Source organism: Melitaea cinxia, chromosome 2 (genome assembly GCF_905220565.1).
Source record: "Melitaea cinxia chromosome 2, ilMelCinx1.1, whole genome shotgun sequence".
Classification (NCBI taxonomy): Eukaryota; Metazoa; Arthropoda; class Insecta; order Lepidoptera; family Nymphalidae; genus Melitaea; species Melitaea cinxia.
The window spans coordinates 6072794-6091835 of NC_059395.1; the positions used below are offsets into that span (position 1 = coordinate 6072794).

General features: G+C 38.6%; 1 protein-coding gene across 1 annotated transcript in view; it reads right to left on the reverse strand.

Moving 5' to 3' along the window:
• Positions 1-2109: 2109 nt before the first annotated feature.
• Positions 2110-19042, reverse strand: part of LOC123663360 (maternal protein pumilio) — a 96014-nt gene continuing 79081 nt past the window's right edge. The window contains exons 10-17 of the mRNA XM_045598053.1: positions 15060-15546; positions 9549-9723; positions 9290-9390; positions 7050-7260; positions 6346-6514; positions 5737-5895; positions 4705-4899; positions 2110-3682 (exon numbers count right to left, since the gene is read on the reverse strand). Coding sequence (XP_045454009.1) covers positions 3245-3682; positions 4705-4899; positions 5737-5895; positions 6346-6514; positions 7050-7260; positions 9290-9390; positions 9549-9723; positions 15060-15546 — 1935 coding nt within the window. The 3' untranslated portion in view covers positions 2110-3244. The remainder of the gene's footprint in view (positions 3683-4704; positions 4900-5736; positions 5896-6345; positions 6515-7049; positions 7261-9289; positions 9391-9548; positions 9724-15059; positions 15547-19042) is intronic.

The window sequence follows — 19042 nt, forward strand, 5'->3', positions numbered from 1 at the left end:
TTAGCTCCGACTTAAAACTACTGATAAGAAAATAGGTAGCCTCAACAAAGTCAGGCAATACTTTACACCGCAACAGTTTCTTACCCTGTACCAAGCACAAGTTCGATTGTGCATGGAGTACTGCAGTCATTTATGAGATTGCTCTGCCAAGTACCAGCTTGCTACGAATACCTACTTTGAATTCTGTGGATCGATGCACCGTAAGACTCATGGGTGTCGAATCACTGGTTAACTCCAGACTTCAAGTCTAGAACATCGGCGCAGGGTTGCCTGTCTGTCGGTATTTTACAGGATATATTTCGGAGTGTGCTCAAGAACTACAAAAAAGTCAGTAACTTAAACTGGAGACGACATGAACGAGTTTTTGTTTTCTCTTTTTTTATCAGTTTGTTATGTATATGTATATATTTTGTATATATATATATATATATATATATATATATATATATATATATATATATATATATATATATATATATATACTAGCTGACCTGGCGAACTTTGTACCGCCTTCTTTATTTTTTTCTTAAATATAATAATTAATATATCAAAATAAAATATAGCCTCTTTCAAGTTGGATCGAACTGCACATGGTGTGCGAATTTTATTATAATCGGTTAAGTGGTTTAGGAGTCCGTTGAGGACAAACATTGTGACACGAGATTTATATATATTAAGATATATATATGTCTATTATGACTTTTATACAACATATATCCTTATTATTACATTTTTAAATACATTAAAAAAAGACAAATAAAAATATTTAAAAATATAAAAATAGTAGGGCTCCGGTGGCAGGTTGAGGCCCAGGTTGCCGGTAGTTAAGGTTGTAGGCTGAGGAACCTCGTCACAATGAGGGCCGTTTCAAGCAACACTGCCTTTTGAATCCGACCCTTGATCCAACAGTCAAGAGAGAGTTTCTTAAGGTGTTGGTCGAAACTATTAACAAAGAATAGATACAATAAAGTATAAATAAATAAATAAATGGGTTGTCTGGGAGAAATGCCATAAGTCCGCCCATTGTACTTCACTGTTTGTGACTATCTTTGAGCTTTGTTTGTAATATATTTGTGGTGTACAATAAAGTATAAAAAAACTGCACAATTTGGACTCGCTATCACCTTGCTACCACAGAACCGCTCTTTGCGGCATACCAGCTGTTATCTTGACGGAATATTTAGTTCTCCTGTTGCCTTTAGGGTAGCCAGTATCACCAGCGAAACTAGCGGATATTCAATCCATATTATATCTCATTACACAAGATGCAGAGCTTTCATAATGGTCTCATTAGTGATAATGCAATATAAGACGACATAGATGGACTAGATACGGTGGATTTCGAAACCTAATTTGATGATAACGTCGAATAAACGTATCTATATATAATTTAATATATTTTTTGTTAATTAAAGCTATAATACGATATTATAAATATATAGTTTCATTTGTATCAGTAAATCCCTGGGGTGTGGTTCTTTTTTGCATATTAGAAAAGCTATCAACCAGTACATGTTAAAAGGAACCGCATGCAGATTTTCTTAATTATCTAGAAAGTTTAAGAGTATTCAGATCAAATTTGTATACTCATAATTTAATTAGTAATTTATCCATGAATTTTTGCTTCATCTAACAGAGCTGCACATGTTTTTGTAAATCCTTTGACATCTCAGAAGTTCGTTTTTGCTGGGTGGTTCCTGGTGGTGGTGGTGGAAAATTACATTCTTTTGAGTATGTAATCCGATTGAGGAATAACCTTGCAAAAAATCATACCTATATATGTACAAAAAAGGGACACGTTTCATTATTGCTAATTAAATTTATCATGAACATAAATTTCTGACTGGCGATATCAGAAACTTTATTCTAGGTTGGTTTTATGTTAACTACCACTCTGGAGTAGTTTTGCGTGTAGGCGCCTGAGAGACCAACTGTTAGCTGGTTCGATTCCCGCTCGGGATGAATGTATTTGTACAAATATTTCTTTCCGGTTTTGAGCAGTGTTGCAGATTTAGCTCCAATTCTCCAACATTGAAAATGAGGAATATGCCCAGCTGTGGATGTTACAGGCAGAATCGTTGTATGGGAGTTCAGTAATAAAACGATAGGTACTTTGTAATATTATTACAGAAATGCTTTATTAATTAATTCTAAATAGATGGATCATCATATAAATGTTATCTAGTACAACCTACAAGGCGGGACGGCTGGAGCCGCGATCAGTCATACCTCGTCGCTCTCGACGCCCCGCCTTATTCCATCACATACAGGTTTTACAAATCATTTTGTTAACATTTTTGTACAGCCATATACAATAATTTTATTTTCAATTACATCTAGACGTAAAAAATCTGAGGTGTCGTAGGAAACTACGCTTCCTATAAAAATAATTACAGAGGGGGAATGAGGAGCAGCTACGCTTGTGACGTGCAACCGGCAAGGCAGACCTCGGACTACAACTATCAGTACAGGACTTTACAATCATCACTATAACCTACGCACACAACATAAGCATCGCCCGCTCGAAGCGCGCCCCTGCTCGGGGCAACTAAATAACTTAAGTTACACGTTACATAAAAATATACAAAAATATCATTTTCACAAAATTATAATTGAAAAACTATACAACGCCGGCGCTAAAATATTCGATAAGTTATGTACGATTTTAAAGCCGGTTTCTAACTTAAACGAGAGCTCGACTTGAAAACTACAAAATAATAATAACATTAAATCACGACTATAGTGCCGATTGTCTAGAACTGCCTGCGGCATTTATCATCACTTTCGAAGATTCAAGGTCCCCTAGCCCAGCTAATAGTAAATCTACAACGAGCTAAATTACGGAAACGCATGGGTTCATCGGACCGCAGCTTTCCTTCGATTCATAAATTACACGAGAATGAGAGACGTTCAAATATTTATACATAAGATTCATACGAACAACGAATAATACTAGAACACTTAAGAGCTAGAAACGCAGTAATCGCTACGCCGCGGTGACACGACGGCCGAGCACCGGTCGGCGTCGACGCTGTACAACTATTGTTACAGTATACAGTAATCGTATCGTTCTGTACATCAGTCTGCCGCTACTATGTACAGGGCGCCGTGCCGCGCCCCGGCCGGGCGACGGCTCTATAGTTACAAATGTACAATAGTAAATATTCACAAATTTATAATAGGCGGGGATACCCGCGCCGTCGCATCAGCCATCTCCGCGGGCGTTAATACTTGTCTACACAGACTACAGGACAGGGTTGGGCGGCGGCGGGCCGATGGGGCCCAGCTCGGGCGCCTTCATGAAGAACTTCTCGAGCTTGGCGATGATGTGCTTGCCGTACGTGTACTTGCGCAGCGAGCCGACGTGCGGGCGGATCTTGTGCATGAGCACCTTGCGCTGCGTGGGCTCGGCCACGTCGATCATCTTCTGCACCACGTAGTTGGCGTACTGGTCCTTCATCATGACGTGCAGCGCGTTGTCGTTGAACCCGCACAGCTCGTCGATGAGCAGCGCGCGCTCGGTGCGCGTGGCGTGCGACACGCACTTCTCCACCACGTTGGACGCGAACTTGTGCTGCGACAGCTGCAGCACCTTGCCGCGCACGGCCGCCACCAGCCGCGAGCGGTCCTCCGCCGCGCCGTGCTCCAGCACGTGCTGCACCACGTAGTTGCCGTACTGGTCCTGCGCAGGTAATGCATACGACACTCACTAACTTTTTTTATTATTTACTAGCTGACCCGGCGAACTTCGTATCGCCTAACACAAACTTTATCGTATGGTATTAAAGTTCAAATTGACTTTTAAGTATTATCACAAATCTTTTGTATGGGAGTATAGAAGTGTTGTTTTTAGAATTTTTCAAGAAATTTAAATTTTTTTTTTAAAATTTTTCTCTCCGTAAGAACCATCCTCGTACTTAAAGGAATATTTTAAAAAAAGAATTAGCAAAATCGGTCCAACCGTTCTCGAGTTTTGCGCTTAGCAACACATTCAGCGACTCATTTTTATATTATAGAAGATATAACTAAAGAATTATTCACTCCCCTTGGGATGGATATTTGTATTTGTGTATAAATATTTCTTTCCGGATACATACCACGATATAGTTTTTTGACGATTTTTGTCGATATTTCGGACCAGTTACATGGCCCGTGGTCACGATGAGAAAAAGCGTCAAAAAACTAAAAATCGTCAAAAACTATATCGTGGTATATACTCGTTTATACTTAAAAATAGACTATGTTCGAAAACCGCGAGTGTCTAAGTTATATCTTTCCGGTTTGGATATCTGTCCTTGTGGGTCTCCTCCACCGTGCCCCAGAGAGCAAGTTAAACCGTCGGTCCCGTTTATTATCATAAATACCTGATAGCGATCATCACTCATAAGAAGGGAACATATCCACCAACCCGCAGTGGAGCACCGTGGTGGATTAAGCTCTAATCCTATGCCTAACGGTAGGATGCTAAGGGTTGCATGCATATAACAAAAGACGCAAATAAGTTTACGGCCCATGTAAATAGTTGCTGTATTTTATAGACGCTAGCGTCGAGCTACAATATCAGAAGCATCACAAACGTGTTGCTGATCTTATCCCAAACCATTCATTGAGATCGAGCACAGCAGGAAATAGCCTGCTCAAAATCGAATGCAGTCCGACTGGGGAAGTAGCTGAAGGTTACAGAAGACAGCTGTCGCTCGGCACCTGTATGAGCTGGTCGGTGTGCGCGTGCAGCTCGGCCAGCACGGGCGCGGTCTGCTCGGGCGTGCAGTGCTCCAGGATGCGCTGGATGACGCGGCAGCCGTAGGGGTGCGTCGACAGCGCGTACACTTGCCCCGCGAACGCGTTGATGATGAACTGCAGCGCCGTCGGCTCCACGCACTCTATACACTTTTGTACCTGCGGACGCACGTTTCTTTGATACTTTAAATTTTAATTTTAAATTAAATAATAAATAATATTAATTATTTCTAAAGCAAGTAAATATATTTTACAATATGACATAATTCGTCTATAAAATATCCTAGTAAGAATGTGCTAAGCGGTTTAATCGCCTTTTAATTGTTATCAATTATAAATTAGCATATTACAAATTACGAAAAGCAGTATATATATATGTAATAGACATAATTATGTAATATATCATGGTCAGAGGGCAACGACTGAATATAATTGATAATGAAACAACGCTTTTGGTAAAAATGTGCGAATGAACCAGACTTTATTAAGTATATTCATTCTTACATAAATATAATAGTTTGACAACATAGTAGAGGTGGTACTACTGTTTATATTTTGATACAAAACAACAATATTATATCACACACTAGACGTCTCACACGACTTTATCTGCATTTAATTTTTAAGACTGGGTAGTTGTGATATTTTCCGCCACTAGTTGTTAGTTTCTAATTGTTAGTTTTGTTCATGAAGTATTTCTATTATTCAAGCAAAAAGAATTTTTTTAACCGACTTCAAAAACAGAGGAAGTTCTCTTCAATTTTATGTGCGTCACCTCATAGCTACGCGCACTATCAGAGTTATCCCTAAAAATACGTATCAAATTAAATTTTATTTCGACTACCTACTTCCTTATCTAGGTAATTTACAATTGTTTTTTTTTTAGTTTGTGAGCAGACTTGATTATTGAAAATATCACACCACCCTACAGATGCCTAGCGGGAATCGACGCAGGGTAGAGAACGTATAGACATATACATAAGTGCGTGTACTCACGACGTGGTTTCCGTTCTGGTCCTTGACGCACTTTAGCACGTGTCCGTCCAGCTCACGCACCACCTCCTGCTGCTGCTCGGCGGGGATGGACTCCAGCGCCTTCTGAATTACCCGGCAGCCGTACATCTGCAGCGCCAGTGCCAGGACATGGCCTCGCACCTGTGCACACACAGACCTCGATCATAAATGTGACTAATTTATACAGTCGTCTCAATTTGGTCGAGAGCCCTTTTTACGAATTACGTTAAATTAGGAACAAAAGGAAAAACAAACAAAAAAAGGAGGTAAAAAAGAAACAAAGAAAGAATAAAACGTTAAGAAATTGTAAAAGTATCTAGTTTAAATAAAACAAAATGTTTATTTATTATGAGTGTAGACGATAGCTACATACAAGTGTTGCGACTGAGACAGCTATAAGCGGCGGTTAATTTTTTGGTGCGTTTCGTTGGCGCGTGATATGCTGACATTCACTCAACGGGATTGGTTCCCGACGATTTTGACGGGATTGATTATATATTGTTATTGAATATTGTAAATTTCATCAGTTATAAAACAAAGTTACAAATTTACAAATTAATCAACTATGTTGGGATGCAAAATGCAACGTACCTTTTGTGCTAACGTCGTCTTCTGTTCCGTGGTGCCGAACTCGAAGAACTTCTGTATTACATAATTACCGAACACATCTGTCATGAGGCTATAGGCGGCTCCGATGATTTCATTAAATACCATTAACTTTTCCTGAACTGTCGCTCTTTCTAATTTCTGTTGTATAAATCTGCAACAAATAAAAGTGACTCATTCGCATAATAGTTCTAAACAGTCGCTCATGTTTTTGTAATACGTATAATGCTGCCTGTTGATAAATTAAGTTTTACGATTGCGTAACACTAAGATGATATGTTGAGCGACTTGCGCTAATCACGTGCAAACACAGCTTTTTAAACAAATACATTTAGAGTGGACCTTGGGTTTTGTCTTTCGTATATTGTGGGCGGGTATCTAAGTAAATAATATTTACATGTTTACAATTTTATTGCGTTTAAAAGTAATTTTAAATATATTTTTTTCTCTACGGATATAAATTTGTAAAATAGTGTTCCACCTACAGTTCTATAAACAATGAAAATATAACAATACAAGTGTTTTAATATAGGGAAAAAAAACTTACACAAACACATAGTCATTGCATCTTATTAACTATGTATTAACTAAAGGATATTCTTATTATTTATTACTGTTACAAGAGCTTGTACGTTTTATTTTAATGTGATATACATACAATATACATACAATACATAGCAAGATGTTACCTCGAGCCGTGTTGGTCCTGCGAGAACTCGACGATGTGGTTGGCGAGGTCGCGCAGCTGCAGGTTGGGGAAGCGGTTGTTGCGGAAGTCCTCGAGCAGGCGCGAGCGTCCCGCCGCCGGCTTGTCGCCCGCCACCAGCGCGCCCACCGACCCTACGCCTACGCCCACGCCGACCCCTACGCCCACGCCACCCACGCCACCGCCCACTAGTTCTGTACGGAAATTATTGTTTAATGATTATGAAAGCTAAGGATCGGCGGATGGGACATTTGCAATAGTCTATATGGAATTTTCTTAGTTACTTTTCACAAGTACTTCATTTTTTTTTATGTCGCTTTTAATAACACCTAATCCCAATCCCAAACATGAATTGACATCAAAGAGTTGTATTTTTCTAGTATTTAACGTCGTCTTTTAAAGTATTGTGCATTGGTTCGATAAAAAATAATCGTCATCAAGAATAAAATTACAACCCATATTCAAAGACTAGCGAAAGCCCCCTTTAATACCCGCAGGGTTGCGACATTTAATTTATTTTCTGTGCGCATGAGTTGGTTATCAGAACTATATTCATGTTAACCATTGCGCGGTTCTTACTACGTTATATCTCATAAAGAGAGCTCCGCTTCTATAGATTATATTTTTTGCAAGCTATACAACCTAGCCCAAACTCTGTCTAAACTTATTACAATGAAACATTTATCACGGTTTCTTAAGTTTTTTTTAGATGCCCGACGTTTCGGATACTTTACAGCAAACATGGTGCCGGAGGGACGGGAGTTCCATCTAAACTTATCATTAGAATGAATATAGGTATGTACCAAACAACGCCTTCGGCGTTTATAGGCCTCCCCAAGTGTCCGACATATACTTATAATCTATATATTAATACGTGAATCAAAAACTTTGTACCCTTTTTTACGAAAATTGCCCGAAAGGAGGAGTATGAAATTTCGCACAATTATAATTTATATAGAGAAGGAGTGCAGAATGCTACTATTTTTTTTAACCAAGTAACTTTTACTGTGTAATTGTGTATATTTTATTAGGTTTGCCACATATAATTTTGCCTGACTATGCTTTTACAAATATAAAGTCAAACCTGAATCTAAAAAAATATATTAAAAATACTTAAAACTTCAGACATTGCACAGATAAGCCAAGCAACTTATAATAACGTCGCTATCGCCTCTCTGGTTATATAACCAACAGTTAATCCTTAATATTTTCAATAAATATGCGATCGATGTTTATTCAATAACACGGTGAGTTACAATTTAACACGTCTTGCACAAATATTCAGTTATTACAGATCTATCTTAGTGAATTACTCTTTGAATGTAATCGTAAGTAAAAGATGCATAAATTTACTTCTATTGTACGAAAAAAAAAATTAAAAACGTAATAGCTGTTCTTTTAGAAGAAAAAAAAAACGATTAATCAAAAAGTGAATGTTTTTTAAAAATCTTTAAATTAACTTTACTTGCCTTGAAATAAAAATCAGAAATTAGGTTAAGGTATGAATCATATGTTTAATGAAATTAAAACGACATTGTGAAACAATGTAGAAGTAAGAGGCAGGGGGGGGGGCTTATTACAAAGATCGATTTTTACGATACGAAGTTAGTACGACACGCTCGGATCCGATTCATCGATAAATCACGGAATTAGTAATTAGTTACCGCAAGACTACATTTTTATTCCAATCAAGTAATTTAATTATGCTTGTGACGCAAGATGATAGCGGAGCGTGACTGACTGCTCGCCCGTATGACACGACTAGTGCGCTGTACCCTCGCCGTGTTATAGCGGGCCGACCAATTTATCATAACAACTATTTTCATACAAAAACATAAAAAAGTACATAAAACATGAAAAAAAAAAAACATTTCGTTTGAAATATACAATGTCCGTAAAACTGGTCCCGAATATTGTCGTTCTCGTGCTCATTTGAAAAGCCTCCGGGGAAGTTTTTCGTTGTTGTTGATTTTAATACAGCAAAATGGTTTTTTTTTTTTTTTTTTTTTTTTATATATATACACAAATATTAAATCAAATTTTCCATTCAAAATTATTTGTTTTGACTGTTTTTGTTATTCGTAAACACGATTACAGATAAAATAAACTTGACGAGAAAAGAGGTAAATTCTTAAATTATTATATTGTATGTGTATATATGAAATGAAAGTGTCAAAACGTCTCTGAATAGTTGTAAACACATCGACGTAACGCCGTACCAACCTGAGATAGTTCCGACGCCACTGAGTTTGCTCAATAACGAAGATGATGATCCGAACATTCCACCATTCGACGTTAGGCCTTGCGCTAAACTGCTGACGGCTCTGTAATATAAACAAACAACGATTCGAAACGTGGAAAACTCACGCGTATCACATAAGACACGTACTTCGAAAGCGTAATTAGGACGGTGGAAGTGAACGAGCATGCTAGAAGGTAGGTAGTTGGCGCTACACGTATCTACAGGCTTATGTACAGGGACCTGTACTTGGCGGTCTCGGCGCCGGGCGCGGCGGACACGGCGCGCAGGCCCACGGGCCCCAGCGCGGCGCCGAGCGGCGGCGACAGCGGCGAGGGCCCCCACTTGCGCGCGTACTCCTGCAGCGCCGCGCCGCCGCCGAACTCCAGCGAGTCGCGCCGCGCCGCCGTCGCGCCGCCTGCGCCTGCAACAACATACCTCCGCGCTCCACTCTCCGCTCTGCTCTCCGACTGCTCGTCCTCGCCTCGCTCAACTCTGTACAACCGCTTATGTACAAATTTGAACTTCTACCGCTTTTCGTTCTTATTTACAAGATATGTTCATTCGAGAGCAGAAAAATGAACGTTCTCTTTCTAATGACTAGTTGAAATTATTTATACAGTTATCTTCGGCTCGAACTGCTTTTTTTGTTGTTATTATTGAATTAATTCTACGTCTACTTATAAAGTTTCCAAACTAGTAAGGTAAAAGTATGCAACTCTAACTACTGCAAACTTTGCTTTACGCTTATAATACAAAGTAATTAAGAAAGATTTAATATTGGAATGTAATGAATATTATATAATACATAAGTAGATACATATATATTAAGAAGCAATTACAAGGCGATATATAATACAGTTACATTATAAAATAAATCTCAGAATAACACAAACGAATGTACGACATGCGACTTAGTTTATAATATGATTTTACGTATACGTTACGGAAAAAGAAAATCATTAAAAAATAATAACCAAATTTGATGTATTCTGAAATCGAATATTCGTTTACAATATAGCATTATAAAATAATTCAGTGAAACAGACAAATTTAAGAGAAAACATTTATAAATCTAAGGTCACTTACTAATTACAACTAATATATTAAATTAAGAAATTTTAGAAAATATACTGATAAAATCAATACAATAATATATCAATGCAATAAATGTATTTCACTTTTTTACGCCAAAAACGACTATGACGATTGTTATGAAATTTGGTGTGTAAATGTCGATAGCTCGTACTGTATGTAGATCGATCGATTGATCTAGAGTAACATTACAAGACGATAGACTGCATTTTACTTCAAAGTTCCCGTTGTTTTTGTTCACATGAAACACTACAATATTTGTACCAAATGAAAGAAGGCTTACGTAGAGTAATCCGAAAAATAAAGTGACATTACTCGAAATCGAATATGGCGAACTAAGTTTTTTATGCTTTTCTTCAGTATGGATATCAAATAAGTGCTTGCTGAGAGTAACTCGAAGAATAAAGTGACGTTACTTTAATCTCATATGGCAGACTTTTAAATATGACGTACTAAGTTTTTTATGTCAATATCGGAAATGTGCGAAATATATACTCATTACACGCTTGTTAAGAAAAACAGATTATGTCTACCACAAGCGGCTTCATCACGAAACTAGAGGTTACTTTGTTTGTTAGTCGGTAGTGCTACCGCGGCCGGTATCGTTTTTACAACATTTTTCTTCGATATTGCACTCGTCGTAGCGTTACGCTATTATATAGCCAATATATAATCAATTAACATAACTATATGCCCGACATTAATGTTTTTAACGAAAGAAGCCATTCAGTTTTATACTATTAAAATATATTTTAAATTTTCCTTACAATATATCTTATAGTACAAAAATTACGTAATATTAAACATTGATGAGTTGTTTATGTCTCCTAAATAAAAAAATAAGCCATCAGCTATGAAATATTTATAAGACTGTGTATATATTTAAACCAGTTTTAAAACCTATAATACCTGTCGTCTCATTCTTTCCGACATTCACAATTTCTTGGTCAGTTACATTTATTAAGATAAAAGTTTCACATTGACTTCGAGGTTGTTATCTGTACAAACAAACAAGTAAAATTGAAGTGTCTGTTTGTAATATTAAAATAACCGCTTTTTACTAAATGCATATGGATGTCTCGGTACGGTACGGTACATATACCCAAGTAACATTTATGATAATTTTTGTCTGTCTGTCTGTTTGTTCCGGCTAATCTCTGAAACGGCTGGACAGATTTTGACTGGCAGGTAGCTTCTGTAGTAAGGAGTTAGTTACTCCTTAGGCTTTTAGATTTTTTTTTATAACTGCGAACAGAACAAATTTTTTTTGTTGGGCACAGCTAGTATATTTATATACGTAGTACAACTTTTATTGTTATTATTTTATTTTAAAATATCAGTAATATATTATTATTTATTTTTGAGTTACCCACACACCAGGTAATTCTAAACATTTTTTAAAATCGTCTCAAAAATCGATCGTTGGAGCGGGGTCGAACCTAGAGTTAGAGCACCGACACGGTCAGTTGGACGTGCAGGTTCGATCACCGCTGGAACGGTCGATATTTGATATACTTAATATTAAAAAATGATCAGCAATACAATTATATACTCAAAGATAAAAACTTTTTAAATTTTGTATGATTATAACAGACTAGCTTTCCATCCAGGTTTCTCTACCGTTAAAATATAGTCTATGTCATTCAGTGACAGCGTAGCTTTCTATTTAAAAATAATTTTGTAACTGGGTCCAATAGTTTTTGAGTTTATCCATTTCAAACAAAGAAACAAATACAAATCTAGCCTCTTTATACTATTAGTATGTATTATACAAATACCTATTAAAATATTATACTATTCCTTTGAATAATAATATAGACTAGTTCTTTATACTGTTATCATGATTCCATAAATATAGTTAGGCCGCTAGTTTGTTTGTATTACCCATTAACTTTCTGTTAAATGACGCTGTTTTATTACTTATAATGGAATTTGCTATTCTAACAGTGCATTGATATATACACATGCATCGCAATATTTAAGTTTACACTTATAATACCAATAGGTATAGCTATGACACGATTATTACAAAAATCAACCAAAATAATATATAAAATTGTGACGACTTAGCTCTATTAATTACGTTTCTCTTGATATCAATGTGAATATTTTATGATGTTTCTAAGTGTAAAATCTACGCACAACAAATTTAGGATGTTTATAGCGAAATGAGACAACATCATAATTTTTTTTAAAATGTAAAACGTTAATTAAAGCCATTAAATAAAATTCCAATAAAATATATTTGAAATTATTCAAAATTTACTTTGAGAGTATAATTGATTTTTAATAATTTTAAATGTCTTGTACATACATACATACATACATATAATCACGCCTCTTTCCCGTAGGGGTAGGCAGAGACCACTTCTTCCCACTTGCTACGATCCTTACATACTTCTTTCGCTTCGTCCACTTTCATTATTCCCTTCATACATGCTCTTCGGTTTAGGGTACTCTTGACCTGGCCTTTTTTCAAGACGTCACTTATTTGGTCTCGGAACGTCCGCCTAGGTCTACCCCTTCCAACCTTTCCATCCACACTTGCCTTATACACTTTTTTCGTCAATCATTCTTCACTCATTCTCTCGACATGACCAAACCATCTGAGCATACCTTTCTCAATTTTTGTCACTACATCTTCTTTCAAACCACAACGTTTCCCTATCTCACTATTTCTTATCCTATCACTCAGTTTAAGTCCTATCATACTTCTTAACGCTCTCATTTCAACTGCTTTTATTCTGCTTTCATGTTTCTTCTGCCTTACCCAACTTTCACTTCCGTACATGAGTGTCGGAACCAACACCCCCTCATGCACAGCCCAAACGAGCCTTGTTAGACATCTTCAAACTGCTCATAAAGGAGTGCAAAGCTCTATTCACCCTGTTTCCTACATTCACTCTTCTTTCAATATCACTCTCACACTTTCCATCTCTTGTAAACTTTGAACCCAGATACACAAACTCATTCACCTGTTCAATTTGTTCATCTCCAATCACGATATTGCAGTCTGTCACTGCCTCATCTCTTTCAAACACCATCACTTTCGTCTTTTTTACATTCATCTTCATTCCCTTTCTTACAAAGGCTCCACTCAAATCAGTTACCATCTCCTGCAACTCCTCGGGCGAAGACGCAAGTAATACTTGATCATCAGCATAGAGAAGACATTTGACGAGTAACTCATTCATTCTCAACCCATTTTCATTCTCTTAAATCTGTCAAACAATTGTCCATGAATAGATTAAACAGCCACGGTGACGTTACACATCCCTGTCTAACACCTTTTTCGATATTAAACCATTCAGTGTATGCTCCATTTATCCTCACACAAGACTACACTAGAATCCCTATAAAGAGATTGCAATGCTCGTATGAGGACACAGCTCACACCAATCACAGACAATGCTGACCACAATTTATTCCTCATCATTCATCATAGGCTTTTTCTAAATCCACGAACGCGCAATACACTTTTTTGTTTTTTGCCAAACACTTTTTGGTTATGCGCCGCAAAGAAATGCCGTGACCCTTTTCCCTTGTACAATGGGACGATTACGGTTTTGCACTAGTCTCCCGGTACTTGCCCGTTTCGCCAGCACAAATTGAAAAGGCGGTACAGATAGCTAGCCACTATGCCATGTCCAGCCTTTAGCATTTCGACGGCAATCCTGTCATACCCTGCAGCCTTAGCTAATTTCATACTTTTCAACGCTTTCACTATTTCATCCATGCTTATCTCACTTTCACCAACCTTTATACTCGCTTCCATGGAAGGTGCCGTATGTACCTGCACTTTCTCTCTTTCGAAAAAACTTTCAAAATACTCTTTCCATCTCTTTAAAACACATTCTTCTCCTTTTATAATGCTCCCATCTTGACTCCTGATTGTTACTCAGTTCCGATGTAGAAGTTTCTCCTCTGGCTGTTTTGATGTCTTGTACGTCCTTATTTATTTTTTGTAAATTGATTAAAAGATTAAATAGCGAAATATAGACAAACAAGTAATGGTATCTAATGTTTTACATAATAAAACCAATTTTAACACAATTGGTTTAAAATACTAATATTTTAAAACGTTAAAGATGTTATAGTACTATGTATTTACATTTGCTGTTTATATTAATGTGCATTTCGAAGAATTCTGTAGAGTACAATTTACCTTGATCGTGTTTAAGAGTACGTGTCTGCCACATATTTTTATATACGGAATAGGTCGAAATAATATTTCAAAAGCAATCGATGTCAAAGTGAACTCAACTTGTACAAAGTATAAAAACTTTATCTTGGCATAAGATCAACGAATATAAAATTAAACATAGCTGATAAATTTCATAACTTAATATAATTTAAATGGCATAATAGGATGTTGCCACCGGCAACACGTGATAAAATAAATTACGAATCGTAGTTATCGTAAATTACAATCCACGTTGCAAGGAACTCGAGATATTGAAAGAAAGTGACTCCGTCATAATATGTGTAGTGACTCCGTCATATGTGTAGTGACTCCGTCATAACTAGATACAAATGTTAGATATAGGGCGAAATTTGTCAATGACGAGTCGTTTGATTTCACAACATGTCGCGTGTGGTGATGTGCGCTGTGGTGTGGTGGTGGTGGTGTGGTGGTGGTGGTGTGGCGGTGGGACTCACCGGGCTGCTGCTGCTGCTGCGGCGCGGGCGCGGGCGCGGCGGGGTGTGCGGGTTGCGGGTACTGGCGCGGCGCCAGCACGCCGCCCGGCGACACGAGCCGCAGCGGCGTGCCGTTGCGCGCGCCCATCACCAGCGAGCCGGGGTCGTAGTACGGGATCACGTACTGGCCCTGCCCGTTCACCTGCTGCTCGCCGGCCTGCGGCGTGAGCGGCCGGCGCGGCTGCTGCGCCTGCTGCTGTACCAGCCCCGGGTAAACGCCCCACGGCGCCGCCACGCCGTAGTACGGCGGCACGCCGGCGATTAATGCGCCTACGTACGGCGCGCCCTCCTGCCCGGCGTTGATCACGTACGGCGCCTGTGTGAAGGCCTGCTGCGCCGCGAGCTGCTGTTGCAGCTGGAACTGTTGCTGCTGCTGCTGTTGCAGCAGCTGCAGCTGGGCCGCCGCCTGTCCGCCCGCCGCGGCCGCTTGTTGTGATCGGAACAGTTGCTGCGACAAAAAAAAATACTGTCAATCGAAAAATGCTCATTTCCTAGTTTGTAATAAATCCTCCAATATTCACATCCAGAATAATATAAATATATGAACCGTGATTAAATTTTATTAGTTTTTTGATAAAACAACACCCAAACAAAACATTTTAAATTAAATAAAACCAATAAATTCGCACCAATATTAAATGTACATTGATAATAATTGAGACCATCATGTCGCGCACGAACCAGATAGTAAGTAACTCCTATATGTTTAATTAATAGATAAACGTATCGTTTATTGTTTTTTATTCGAGCTTGCAACGCTCGAGGGTTGCTCGCCGTGAAGCGCGCTAATTAACACAATCGTTTTAAAAGTTAATAACAAGCCGCATCCCTGTCCGACGCACATGCTCCTTACTGGCTACCGGGTTTTTTCATTTTACTTGCAAATAAAGGAAGTCTATACTTTATAGAGATTATACGCTGCAATTAACTGTTAAGAAAATATTAAAGCGAGTTACAAATTTAAGAATATACTGCACATTACATTATTTATTTAAAGTTATTATTCTTGCGTTCAGCGATTAATTTGGTTTCGATATAGATAGTACGGATGTCGTTACTGCAATTGTGTCAGCGTAATATAGATGTGAATAGAATCAAGGTATTTAGAATAAGATGATTCAGAGTGTTGAGTTCGTAATGCGAGTGTGATGTCATCGTGGACGGGCGGTCTCCATTTACCTGTTGAGAGGAGATTAGTTGGCGTGGCTCCAGGGCGGGCGCACACGCCAGTACTGTAAACACAGTGATACATCGCACATACAAGCTCCCGCCGGTCGTGCCTCTAGCACCTGCCTCGTCGCGTACCGCAGTTTCGTTTACAATTGTCTAGCCAACCTTAGCACAATACTGTTTTATTATTCGTGTGAATTGAGTAAGAGTAGATAGTAGTCGATATAAACTTCCAAGTATTTTGAAAGTGTCAAAAAGTAATTATAATTTACTAGCTGTGCCCCGCGGTTGCGGTTCACACGCGCTTCCTCGATAGATGGGCTATCTAACACTGAAAGAATTTTTCAAATTGGACCAAAAGTTCCTGAGATTAGCGCGTTCAAACAAACAAACAAACTCTTCAGCTTTATAATATTAGTACAGATATTAAGTTTAAAAATGGTGATAATTTACAGTATTAATCTTGGATCAAGTATCAAATCAACGATGAAAACATTCTTTACATTAAATGATTAAAATTCACCTATCATCGAGATGGTAAACTTCAAAACAGATGCCTGCCATCATCGTAATTTTAATTACGGTACTCCTGTATCCCTTTGCCTATTCTTATTTTTCATTAGCTAATTGACACGAAATGATTATCGGAGAGGTCGTAACTTCGCGGGCGGGTAAATCTTTAAGTCTCATTCGGTGGGGGATCGCGTTTGATCTCGTGGCGCGACGGCTTCTGCTTCTACGGCAATTTAATTCAGCGAGGCGGTGTAATAGAGCGTGCGGCGGGCGGATGGCGCACGTGCGCTAAGCTGGGCAACTTGACCGCTACAAAATTAAGTCGCCTATGTCGCTCGAAGGTGGCGGCGAGCCACCGTCTCGCATTCAATTAGACGTTCAGTAATCCGGCTGCGGCGAGCTTCGATACCAATTACAGGGTTATTAGTGACGGAACGCTCGTGCACGTACCCGCCTGCTCATCCGATGCTTTATTGTGCGCTTTACAGTCATAGCTCTAGCCGTGCTAACCAATGGAAATTGTTTGACTTTTATAATAAATTTTAGCGACTTGTCAAAATAACAAAATTAATTATTTCAACTTTTCATTGTGTGGCTACGGTAAAGAATATAGCCTCCCCCTCTCTTCCCGTGGCTGTCGTAAGAGGCGCGACTAAGAGATAACACAGTTCCACTACCACCTTGGAACTTAAAAAGCCGACCGATAGCAGGATAACCATCCAACTGCTGGCTTTGAAAAACACAGGTCGAAGACGGGCAGGAGCGTCTTCGGCGCGACAAAGCAAGCCCTGCGGTCACCAACCCTGCGTGGTGCTGGTGCCTGCCTAGCGTAGTGACTATGGGCAACACACGAGTTCACGTCATTTTTTGCGCGAACTTGTGGAGGCCTATGTCCAGCAATGAACTGCGATAGGCTGAAGTGATGAACTTTTCATTAAGAGATTTCATTAGTAAACGTAAATAGTAAGTTTCAGCATTTGGCAAAGGCATTTGCATTTTATTTTTATTTACCTAATTCGACACCTGGGCTTTGCTGATAAAATAAAATGTTTTGTTTACAAGTACTGAAATTTTCAATTATATTAAAATAAATAAAAGATATTCAGTTTGCAAAAATAAACCACAATCAAGAGTTACTCGGTTTTAAAACACTCAAAAACGTTACAGATAATGAAAGATTTATCTCAAGAATAATTAAGCTTATACATAATTTATTGCTTAGAAGTTAATCATAAGTTTCTTATTAACGTAACGAAAGTATTTATTTTAAAACACAATATTATCATTAATAAGTGTGACGACGGAATAATTTACTAATCAGATGAAATATGCCGTGTCACGAAATGAACAACAAGTGTCCAGGTAGCAACGAGTTGGGCCGACATAGAAATGGCGTTGGAAGGCATTTATTATTAATGCGGACGATGACGAGGACGACGCAGCGCGCTCCCGCGAGGATCGCTCGCTCGAGGCGTTGGCAAACAAATTACGCGACAAAGCAATCAATTACAACGACAAGAACGTAGCCGCTCCTCTCAAATCGAACGCTACGTCAACAAGAAGCTTTTAGCGGTGACGGCGAGGTGCTTCCACTGCTTTACGACGATATACCTTCGCATTTAACGTCTTTTCACTATAATTATTTGCGGACGGCAAATAAGTATCGTAAATAGACAGACATAAACGTTTTTCGAGTTGAGAAATTAGATTGTTGATCGAATACAAAAGCTAATTTGGAGCGAATCGGAGACAACGGGGTCGGAAGTCCAACGAGATTACGGGAATACTTGTAGCGCTCAGTCGGCGTCGCCCGTGGTTGACGTATCTTGCTGTAACGAGTTTATCTGCCCCGCGGGCTGCCGGTACCTCGTCGAAGCTCATCTCTCACTCACGCTATCACCGGCTAAATGTAATAAATTTCAGAGTAATCTTTTGTACAAAATCATTTTCAACGCAATTTAACATTATTAGAGAGCTTTTTTATTAGAAAAGAATACAAAAAATGAGTGTTTACATTAAAATCCCGCATAAATTAAATCCACTTTTCTCTCGTTTAGTAAATAGGTGAAGGTCTATATATGTACCTTGTTTACGTTGTACGTAATGAGGGAATGGTTCGTGTTTTAATTACAAGATTTCATTGGGTACCTATTACAGCCTTCGCGAAAGAGCGCCTGTAGATTTTCATGAAAAGGTGGCAAAGGGCGAGGGCGGGCTCAAGTTGGGCGGAGCGCAGCCACGCCCACGTCGCCCACGCCCTG